This window comes from Corvus cornix, chromosome 1A (genome assembly GCF_000738735.6).
Source record: "Corvus cornix cornix isolate S_Up_H32 chromosome 1A, ASM73873v5, whole genome shotgun sequence".
In the NCBI taxonomy this organism is placed as follows: Eukaryota; Metazoa; Chordata; class Aves; order Passeriformes; family Corvidae; genus Corvus; species Corvus cornix.
Window position 1 is genome coordinate 21,272,516 of NC_047057.1, and position 11,788 is coordinate 21,284,303.

General features: G+C 43.0%; 1 protein-coding gene across 1 annotated transcript; it reads right to left on the bottom strand.

The window, feature by feature from the left end:
* Positions 1-4,536: 4,536 nt before the first annotated feature.
* On the bottom strand, positions 4,537-10,943 carry LMOD2 (leiomodin 2). Its single transcript, XM_019283528.2, has 3 exons — positions 10,422-10,943; positions 5,315-6,655; positions 4,537-4,964 (listed from the first exon to the last, which is right to left on the bottom strand). The coding sequence occupies exons 1-3, from the start codon at positions 10,692-10,694 to the stop codon at positions 4,938-4,940; spliced, it is 1,641 nt and encodes a 546-aa protein (XP_019139073.2). The 5' UTR covers positions 10,695-10,943; the 3' UTR covers positions 4,537-4,937.
* Between the last annotated feature and the right edge of the window lie 845 nt (positions 10,944-11,788).

Genomic DNA, 11,788 nt, shown 5'->3' on the forward strand with positions numbered 1-11,788 from the left:
ACTCCCTCTAGTAAATTATTAGTTTCCTGTCAGCATCAGGTGTGGATGGTATTAAGCCAGAATCTAATAGAAAACTTTGGTTTCCATCTGATAGTCTTTTTCTAAAGTTACATCTGACTTACATGGATTTGAAAATAAAGCATCTTACTACAAATTGTAGGAGAATTTTACAACTTTCAGTACTATTCCAGGTTGCAGATCCTGTGGAGTTATCACATCTAAGAGCATTAATTTAATAATGGCAGAGCTTCTGTGTTACCAGTTTCAGGCTTCTGCTTCTGAAAACATCAAAGCACACTACCATTTTCACAAGCTTCTTGCATTATTGTAACAGTAAGAATTTGCTCTTTCTTTTTTAATGGGAAGGCTGTTCCAAGAACCTTCTCATTTTAAGAGTTTGGACATGTCATCTAATTTCTGATCCAAATGCAGTCATGCACAGTTTCTGTCTTTCTTTTTTTTCTACTGCTAACCGTGTCCTGTAGCTCTTTCTACGCTGAGGTATTTATAGACATGAGCTGAAATCCCTTTGAGCCTTTGTTTGGCTAGATTGATCCCACCACCTGTTCTCATCTCTCTCACAGGACAGCCTCTTCAGTTTCCCAATTATCCCAGCCATTTTCTGTCCCTCTTCCAATTCAAAACTATTTTTCCTGGCTGTTAGTTACTGAAATTGTACACACCCTTCCAGATGCTCTTTCACTTGGGCCCGCACCTGTGAAAATAGTGTTTGGAGCTACCTCTCCGCTTACATCCAGGGACTGCAAGTACTCCCTTCATGGCTAACTCATGGTGGTCATTCCTGTCACTCTCTAAACAGCCTGCAGACAAGTCCTCTCTATTTCGGGTGTGGAGCTGCTCTGCCTTAAGCATTACTTCATTGAACTGGAGGACTTCTGAGGAAGCTCTACTAGTGGTGGCGTGGAAGTCTGCAATACTTACAGCTTCTGCTGGGTTCTTCAAGTTGTAACTGTGTTGTGCTACCATGTGGGCAAGGGAGAGGCCTTGGCTACAGCTGCCCACTCCCCTCTGCCTCCCAGCCTCTCAGGACATTCATTCTCCCACATCATGCAGGGACTGTCCCACACCAGCTCTTCTGGCTCCCCCGTTCTGTGCAGCACAGACTCGGCCTCCAGAAATGGATGTGGCTTCACCTGGCAGGAGACCCTATGGCCACCTGCCCTGTCTGGTGGAAAGAAAGCACCTCTGCAGGGCAGTTGGACCAGCACCTTTGTCCTCAGCCAAGCCCCAGCAAGGTGGGTCACTGTCCAGAACATCAACAAGGGATAAGAAGGAGACAGGAAACTTCCAGAAGATGTGAAAATAAAATTTAAAATTTCTTGCTCTTTTATGAGCTCATTTTCTTTCTATAATTTCAGACACTTCCCTTGGTAGTGAGACATGAACTAAAGGGCCACATACTGGAATTACAGGTAGCAGTCAGGCTCTGATATTTCTGGTGCTTTCAAAGGTCAGCTCTTTCACAGAACCACAGAATCATTAAGGTTGGAAAAGTCCTCTGAGTCTAACCCTTAACCCAGCACTGCCAGGTCCACCTCTAAATTATGTCACGAAGCACCACACCTACACATTTTTTGAACACTTCCACCACTTCCCTGGGCACTTAATCACCATTTTGCTGAAGAAATTTTTTTTAATAACCAGTCTAAACTTCACCTGGTGAAATTTGAGGGCATTTCCTCTTGTACTGTCACTTGTTATCTGGAAGAGACTGACTCCCACCTGGCTACAGCCTTCTTTCAGGTAATCGTCCAGAGCCTCCTTCTCTCCAGGCTGAACACCCCCAGCTCTCTCACCCACCCCTCATATGACTCTCTGTCTAGACTCTTCACCAGCTCTGTTGTCCTTCTCCAGACATGCTCCAGCACCTCCATGCCCTTCTTGCAGTGATGGGTACAGGATTCAAGGCGCGGCCTCACAGTGCTGAGCTGTTCCATGTTACACATGAAACACACGGATGCTGGATTTTGATGTGTTTGTTTCTCTGACTGGTCTTCCACAGAAAATGGATGGCCACCCACTGCAGGAGCCTTAGGAGTCCAAACGAGGAGCATACCTGCATCCTGGGGCTCCCGTGTCCAACTTGGATGGGAGCCTAGCACGGGATGTGCAGGAGCTGACACCCTTCCTGCAGGCCAAACAAGAGGCCTCCAGCAGAGATCATTTATCTCCCTGTGACCAAAAAGAAGTGAACTGAGCTTATGGGCAGGACCTGAGCCCCAGGGGAAATGGCCTAGGGGTGTCTGTTCCCAAGGTGGAAACATGCCTTGGCACCTCCTGGCTCCTGCTAAACCATATTGCTGCCCAGGAAGGCAGCACAGTAGCTCCCAGAGGAGTCTGGATGCTTGTCATACTTGCCTGTTTGAATGGAAAAGAGATTGCTTCTTGGACACATCTGTGAGGGAGCTCAGGACCACTGGCAGCAGAGCTGACACCGCGGAGGGAAGGGGACTGGCTTTCCCTTCAGTGGGGCATCAAAACCTTAACAAGGTGTTTGGGGATGCCTTGTGGCTCTGCAAATAGGAGCCATGCCTTGAAATGCCTCCAAGGGAAACTGCCGTGAAATGTATGTAGGCAGAAGGTAATTGCCCAGATTAGACTTTGGCTAAGGCACAGGACTTGACACATGGTGAGGGAGTGTGCTGCAGGAGCTTCGACAACTGCACGCGGCCGCCGCTTCCGCAACTGCTCAACACCTCAGAGCAGGGCTCACACCTGAGAGGGCCCATGGCCACTTGACAGCCACCATAGGCAGTAGCTCTGGACAAATCTTCATAGGAGCTGTGCCCATCATCCTCCTTTCTCAAAAGGGTAATTCCAACAGCTCTTACCAACCTGAAAGATGAATTCTACCTTCCCTTTTCCTTTTTTTCAAGGCTTTTTCTTCTTCCACATTTTTCTCTTCTTTCATCTGCCACTTTTCAATATTCATTTTCTTCTTTATCACCTTCTTTTTCTATATAATTTTTTACCTCTCATACAGTTTCCTCCCTCGTCACTCTACTTCTTTCCTCAAAAGTATGGTATTGTTCCTTAAATACATTCACTTGTCTTGTCCAAATCCTCTCCACTGTGCTTTCCCTGAGTTACCTCATTGCCTTTTATTTTCCCTTGCAGCTGCTTAGATGCTTTTGCCTTTTGATTAAACACCCAGGATGTTTCTCATCCTTCACAAGTTTCTGTGGACAAGGCCTGGGGTCACAGGTCTGTATCCTGACTGTGATCTGCATTCCAGTACTGCTTCCATTCTCAGAAGATCCCAAGCCCCAGCTTCCATTTGGCCATGGGAGATTGACCATGGGTCGATTTTGATGCTATGGGAGCCTATGAAATTATAAAGGCAGCTAAAGACCAATTGTACATACCATATTTCCTGTAATACTGGATCTAGAAATACTCATGAGTTGTTGTGATCCTGAGCAAGAAGAAAATTGTCAGGAAGTGTTTCAGTTAGTTATAAATTGCTTTTGGTATGTTCTGGTCAATAAATACAAAAGAAAAAGGTGCCCACTGTTTTCTTGCCATGGCAGTAACATTTTTGACAATTCATCAGAAGATTCCCTCTCCATTATGCTTAATTTCCCTCCAGTAATTTGCTCCTATTTCTGGGAAAATCTGTCTCATTAATACTTGCAGGTACAAACTTACCCATATTTTTTCAGTACCACTACTGGGTAACCCTAAGTAATTCTCTTTGATGTGGCTTTATATAAAAGAAATACTAATTCTGTTATTTATAGTTGCAATGAGCTAACTAATTAATACTTAGTAGTGCTTCTGAACATATCTCTCTTCTCGCCTTTCAACATTTTGGCCACTACTCAGTTTCCTTCATGTTATCACTGCCTTCACACTAGCTGAAGCACCCAGAACCATAACTAATCTGACAGGGAGATGTCTAGTGCTACACGAAGAAGGGCTATTCGTGCCATTGCCTGCGATGTGATACCTCCAGTCGTGCATCTCCAAATGATGTTGGCTCTGCTTCCACTCTATCATATTGACAGTTCACACCCTGCTTGTTGTTCAACTGATACCATAGGAAAGCCTTTTTCCACCTGGATGGTAGACTGCTTTTCAAGTTTCTCTGTCTGACTGGATGTCTGCACTGGGGTTAGGTCTGACTATAGACAGCACTTGTACCAAATGGATCTCACTTGAATAACTCTGCTGCATCCTTAAAATACTGACGTTAACTTTCAGCCTGTAAGTCAAGGTGAACTACAGCTCTATTCATCTCCCAGTTCTTTAGGCCAATGTTCAGGACCTGGTGTGCAACATTGGTGACCTGACACAATCCCTAGCTTAGTTTTAGTGGTATATAGACTTATGAACCATTTTTTCCAATGTCAATATGAAACTGCACTAACATATGGGCTCAGGTACTATCCTCCACACAGGCTCAAGTGCAGCTGAGAAAGATCTCAGGTTCTTTCCCAGGAGACTTCCCAAACGCTCATGAGCTTGATGCAACCATCTGGTGGGTTTTCACTCACAGAAATCCAGGACTATGTGTCTGCTTGAAAGCTTCAAACCACATTTATTGTAAATTCATGGGAAAAAAAAAAAAAAAGAAACCACAGGCTGGTAAACTATTACATCTCAGTGTAAAGAACTTGTCCAGTGATGTGCAATCAGATATTGACAAGAATATCTAAATAAGCAACAGCTTCTCAATATAAATCTCATTAAATAAAAAAGAAAATTATTTCCATATTTACAGATTACAATGCAAATGGATCCTTAAAGCATTATTTTGTATTTAGCAGGTTTATTTCTTTGAAATAAAAGAGAAATGGCTTGAATCTAAGAGTGTACTTTGGAAGCAGCTTTCTAGACAGTCTATGTCACCAACAGTGAAAGGACAAGCAGCCTCCCCCTCGACCACTGCTCTGCTTCTTTTGTCATCCAGGCTTTCACCGAAGGGCTTCTGGTACCTCGACCTATAAAACAGGGGTGAGAAGGGCATTCATTACATTTGTTGTACAGTCTAGATGGCAAAATTCCTGAAATTCCAGCCAGACATACACTGCCAAGAGCTCTGTACTACACATCATCTCCCATAACAAGACTGAGCCTGGGAAAGTACCCCACTTTCTGTTAAAATCACAGTCAGACAGAAATCACTGTGCTGAGAAAAGCCCAATCAGAGGCAACCTCCTCAAGTACTTTATTATACTCACGTTTCTAAGTTTTTGGTTTTTTTTTTTTACTTAATGTGTGTACTAAAATTAACTGAGCTTGTGCTATAGTCAGGCCACAATCAGCTACTGAACTAGGATCTCTTACTTACCCGCCTTAATTGCTTTATGCTGCTTGCCCGAATTGCTTCCATAAGGTTGTCATGGAGAGACCTTTGTGGGGTGGATGGACGGGTGGAGGGTCGTGAACCTTCCTCTGATTTTCTGTCCGAGACTGATTTTAGAGAATCTTTAATTTCTTTCAATATGCTATTCTCATGTTTTCTGCTTTTTTTGCCTTTTTTCTTTTTCTGTCCATTATGTAAGGCTTTTTTGGAGCTTTCTTGCTGTTTGATGACTTCAGCTATATTCCTGGTTGGTGCCTTCTTCTGTGGAATAACCGGAGGAGGAGGAGGGGGAGGGGGAGGTGGGGGGCAAGGGGGTGGGGGAGGTGGGGGTGCAGGTGCTGAAGGCTGGCATTTCACTGGCAGTGCTTTCTTAGGGAGCTTTGGGGAAGACCATGGTGAGCTTTTAGGTGACACATAAGGTGAGGACCGTGGTGTCCCCTTCTGCAAAACTTTGGTCTTTGGACTGACGGCTCCATCACAACCTGACTCTTGTTGCCGCTGCTCCTGCATACGCTTTTGCCTCTGTTTATCCATATTTCTTGTCAGGATACTCGTCATGCTCATTCTTGGGCCAGCAAGGTCAAAGTGGTACCCCAGCTTTACCAGAGTGGTGTTCTCTTTCAACAGTTTGACTATGTCCATTTCCACCTGGCTGCCCATGATGTGCCTTTGATTGTGGAACCGCAGTTCTGTCAGAACCTTGTTATGCTGCAAAGCTCTCATGATGGCCAGCACGCCTTTGCCTGTGATAAAATTTGACTCAATATTCAGACTAGTTATATGCTGATTTACCTTTAACATACCAGCAATAGCTATTGCCACATTGTCATCAGCGTGGGTGTTAGCCAGGCTGAATGACTTAACCACTGTGTTGTCCCTCAGGGCTTGTGAAAATTGTATAAGCATCTGTGAAGTGATGTTTTCAATGTTGTTCAGATTGACCTCTGTGGTGTCAGGGTCATTGCTCCTAACTTTTTCCAAAGCATCTTCAATAACTGTTGGATTTCCACAAGGGTGGATGGCACTGCTTTTTAAGCTCTGATTATCGCTGTCTTTTCCATCATGGCCATTGAGGAAGTTTTCATTGTCCTTTGCACCATTACACTTTTTGTGTCTGATGTGGTCAGAACGCTTGCCATAATCAGGTCTTTCACCAGCTGCAGCATTTTGCTCTTCCTCATTCTCATCATCACTCTCATCTTCATCTTCCTCATCTTCTTCTTCATCATCCTCTTCAGTATATGCCTCCTCAGACACTTCACTATTGCTCTCTGTGAAACACTCTTCTTGAAGTTCTTCTGAATTGTCTTCCTCTTGCTCGGAATCCTGAACAGGAATGTAGGTGTGCACGTTAAACATGATTGAAGTAATGTAACTACTGTCTTTTGGCACAGGAACAATTATAAGAAACTATATAAGTTAATGTAGAAAGCTAAAAAGAAACAGATACAGTTAGGAGAACAAAAAATGTTTCACCTAACACCTTTTTAACATTATTTCTTTTACATTCTTTAGAAAATGCTTAGCATAAATTGCAACCACTTTACCAATGTCAGTGATTTCTGCCAAGAGAAAACTTGATACAAGGTATTACGACACAGACATATTTCATGTTTTCTATGTGTTGGCATATCCACAAGGGGATATAATTTGGATCCTTGACAGCAGAAACATAAGACAACAATTTCAGAATGGACAGAAGAAACAAGCTTCTTCATTTCATGAGGAGCAGGCATCTCAGGCTGCCTTGCATATGTTAGTATGCCTAGAAGATTAAAGGTTGCCATGCTTTAAAATACAAATAGTGTCTGCATGCATAATCTTGTATACCGGCATGCAAAACAATACAGAATTACAGAAGTCATGTCAAAAATACTCTGGATGCACTGCATGGGCTGTACGTACTAATGAACTACTTGTTAAGAAAGGATTCAGATGCATTCCCACAGGTAACATGTAACCACATGTCAATAACCCCTGAATTTCTTCATGTTTGTCAAGAGCTAAGCTGGTGCTCACTGCCAGCTGTTGCAGGTCAGCTGCCACACTGTAAACTGTTATAACCCATTGTCTACAGAGCAAACACATTGTTTTTCTGAAATACGAGGTTATTTTAGTATGTTTGGTGAGTACCTGGAAGGCAAATTCGGAACCATGCCCCAAAGTTCTGCTTGTTGCCTTCAGCAGTTACGGTGGCAAAAGAGAATTCTCTGCAGAGGAGCAGGAAGAGGTGTTCGCCCCAGGAAAGCCTCACTCTCCACATGGAGGACTCCAGTAGTGCGGTGGGGATCTATGGGGTGTGACTGAACCCAGAATCTACAACAAACCTTAAACCTCTTGCTCAAAAAGATCTTCCATGTCATGTTTTGTCTACTGGAAAAACTATAGGCATGTATTTTTCTTTACAACTGTAAATGTTTATAAAATTTTGGATGAATCGTAGTTGTTCTGTATGCACTACTTTAGCAACATTTGTGTTTTAATCTTTGTAAAACGCTAGAGTGTATTTTCCAAAGTGAGTACACACTCTACAGAGACACAGCGGTTCTGTTTTGGAAAACAAAAGTGTTACTAACAGGACAGCCTATTTTTAGACAACCTGTGCAGTTTTAGGTTTGCTTAATTATCTGGCTCTGAAAATAGAGAATTGTTAAAATGCATGGTACTATTTCACAATCTTCAGCAGAATTCTGTGTTGGGACATATGCAAAAAAGATGCTAACTGTAATGTTTGCAGAACTGTGACAGGACATTGAGCTGTTTCTGCCTGATGTTCCTGAGCATTCAGTGCCTGGGGGGCTGACAGGGTCTGATTGCACTGGGCTGCACACAGAGGTCTTGCAGGATCCAGCCCCACTGCTTCTCCTGTAGAACAGGTGCAGCAAGGCCCTTATGCTGAGAGATACTGTGCTACCTATAGGCTTATTATGGGACTAAGACTTATATCTGGAGCTTCTATATATGTGTAGGGCTTTAAGACCTGAAAATACCAGGTACCTAAAACCCTGTCTTCATGGCTTTGGTTTTATATCTCTAGGAATATATACTACAGATGAACAGAAGGAGGTGCCTTTAAATGCACTGTTGATATGTTTAATGATGCTAGATTAATAAAAAAACACTTTTTTTTTTTTTTAGTGGCATTTCTGAGGTCAAAGGTGGAATTTCATTTCCTGTCACATACATTGTCTGGTGTCATAATAATCTACATGATAATTTTGAAATTTGATACAGAGATGTATTCTTACTGTGGGAGCACTGTGGTACAGGACTGCTGCAGGTAGCCTGCAGGGCTTCACCTTAGTTTGGGGGAGAAATTTGATGAAAAGTTAGGACTAAGAGAGTCAATGCAGAGGTAAATATTTCTGGAGGACAAGTTATTCACCCTAAAAGGCTATCTGCAAGTTATTTGCCTTTTGGACCAGCTGATCTCTCACCACTAACTATAGAAGGAGCATGAATAACCATCTTAGATAAAGGTGTATAATTTCCAGACAGCTGAAAGCAAGAAGAAAATTGCTTTCAAGGAGCTTTCTTATTGCCTTCAGTGGACAGTTTTTGTGCCCTCTATATCAGCATATTAACCTTTTCTTATTTAAGGATGCATTTAGGGAGTTTTTTCTCAGATCAAAAAGTACAAAGTCTTTTGCCAGGACTTTGAGGTTTAGCCAGTACCCATCATTAATGCTATATATACATGGAAAAAGAAAAAAAAGAATGATCCTGCCATTATATAAGACACCAAACTAGACCTGTTCAGCAGGTTTTTTAGAACTGCCCAAGTTTCGAGTTCCAGGCTAAGCTGGAAATAAACATTAATCTTGCCATTTACTCTCTAGGACTGACAAACAGGGAGTGAAGTCAATGTCTGCAAGCTGATACTAATGGTCTGATGACAGCTACTGGTCTGTGCACTTGCCTGCAAAGACCTTATACCACCATTCACAAGCAAGAGAAAACACTTACATATAAAAACATGCTGGATATTGCAGGGTAATTTAATCCATCTGACTTTCCTTTAGGAGGATATTTTATCTAATGTATAAACTGCAATTATTTCCTTGCAAACGAACCAAGCTCCTGAATCAAGGCTGTTATATGTTTTGATTCAGTTTTGCTGTCTTTGCCTTTGTTGTATTACTTTCTGCTTAAACATGGGAAAACGTGTCCCTATAAACAGAGTAAGAGCTTGGTATGAAGCAGTGACTAAAAATTCCCAAGTCCCCACTCTGCTTTGAAATTACACGGAGCCATCATGAAAATAGAAGTTGCTTTTTGATTTGGCTCAGTCTCACAAATACTTTTAGCGAGGATCAGGGTGCCAACATGGACATCAGCTGAGACTGAGAGTGCTCACTGCTTGCCAAGACTGAGCCCTTCACTCCTGCCCAGCTGTACCGTTCATTTGCAGTTCAGGAAATGGCCTTTATTAGTAACATTTTTATTTTGGGGGATGAGTTGCCTAACAAACACTATTAGTTGATTTTTTGGAAATGCAGTTAAATGGTTTGACTGATGACTCTATCCCAGGCCACTTTTCAAATAATGTACAGCTGCCCTCTGACAACAGTTGCCAGAAGACTCCTGAACCATGCCAAGGATCCTCAGCACGGACAAAGCAACACAAGCTGCTGACTGCAACGCAGCTTTCTTCCAACAAGCACAAAGCCTGGCATCCACTTACTCAACTTCTGACATAACATGTATTCAAAATTATCTTCCTGACATGCTTCTCAGCAGGCAATACTGGCTGTTTTTTAAGGAAAGGAAAAGGCATTTTGTGTAGCTATCTTAAAAAACCAAATGCTATCCAAAAGCCCACATCTCTACATATTAATAATTTCTAACATGCCCTTTGAATTTTTTCCTGTCTTGATCACTAGTGATAGTTTTTATGGCACTTTCTTTTCTTCTGAACTGAGCATTTAAGGTACCTCCAGAGAAAGCAAAAACTCTCTGAGCTAATACTCAGCGCTTTAGCAGGCACAGAGGTATGGCTAACAATGTTCTTAAAAACGCTACAAGAGACTGAAAGGGAATTAAATCACACAGTGAGATCACCAATGAAGAATAAAACCAAATAGCATCTTACCTTCTCGCATGCACCCAACCTCTCTTTTTCTAGGAGTTTCTTGGTCTCCCTCTCCCAGTAGGCCATCAGCGCTTCCCTGCTGAAAGTCCCTGTCGGTGTTTTCTCGGTCAGGCTCTTCTGCCGTTGTCCCACGGGAAGGTTACGGTCTGGCTCTATGTCCTCTAGCTCCCGCTCCAGCTCCTTCAGCTCCTCTTCAGTGAGAGAAGCGAGGAGCTCATCTTCATCAATGTCTTCATATTTACTGAGCTCTCTTCTATACCCAAAGGTAGACATGATCCTGCTTGGTCAGGCTGGTACAGAGCTAAAGTGACCAGGCATTCAAGAAGGCTGCAGCAAGCAAGCTGTGTCTCGTGTGGTCAGCAACTGTTTCCCTGCATAGCCAGAGACACCCTTTTAAGAGTAATCATCGGGGGCTTACGACAATGCATGAAGGGATGAAAGCATGCTCCGTTTTAAGCATCAGACGTCAGCTAGACATCTGAACAGCAAGAATGTCCCAACACTAATGTTTGCAGGTCCCTTAAAGAGGGGGATTATTGACACACTGGCCATGGCCATATTTAGAGCAGGCAGCTAGTGGGAGAATACCAGCCTTGCAGACGGGGGGGCGGCACCAAATAAAACCCCGGGTGCACTTACACTGGCATTGTGTCCAAATTGCAGTAGGGAAAGAACAATGAAAATCCATTTAATCCTGAGCTGTCACAGGGGCTGGAAATAAAACACCCCTGTCATTGCTCAGTGGACTTCCTCTCACTTTCACAGTTTTCTACTGGAATGCTGTTATCCCGCCAAAGTGTTTGCAGGCACTTGGGATCGGTGGAAAGGCAACCAAGGGGAGGAGGTCAGCATGCCAGCACCTGTGGGGAGCACTGCTCCTGCAGTGTCACATGTTGCCTGGAACAAATCACACAATTGAATTTTTTATTAATTCCTTTATTTTTTCTAGGACTATCAGAGGGAGAATCAGCTTGACATGTCCATTTGGAGCACCTGTGAGATTTTTTTTTCACGTGGAGAATTGTGGTCTGCTGGGGAGAAAGGACAGAGTCACCCAGAGATTTAAGGGCAACAAGCCCTGGGTGGGCAGGGGAGCTGTGCCTTCATCACTTCTGACAGGCCGAGCAACTGAAGGCCTCTAGCGGCTATTAGTGGCTGTTGCTCGCTGTCACTGACTGATGTGCAGCTGGAGAGTGCCCTTCAAATCTTTACTCTAAATGTATAGCTACATAACAGTTTCTGCTAATAGATGGTACACTATTCTAATATTATTTTTATAGAGAGGTATATTTCAGTAAGAAGAAATTTAAAAAAGAAAGATTAAACTTCGTACTGTTTATTGTTTGTTTGCTTTTCTGATGTGGTTG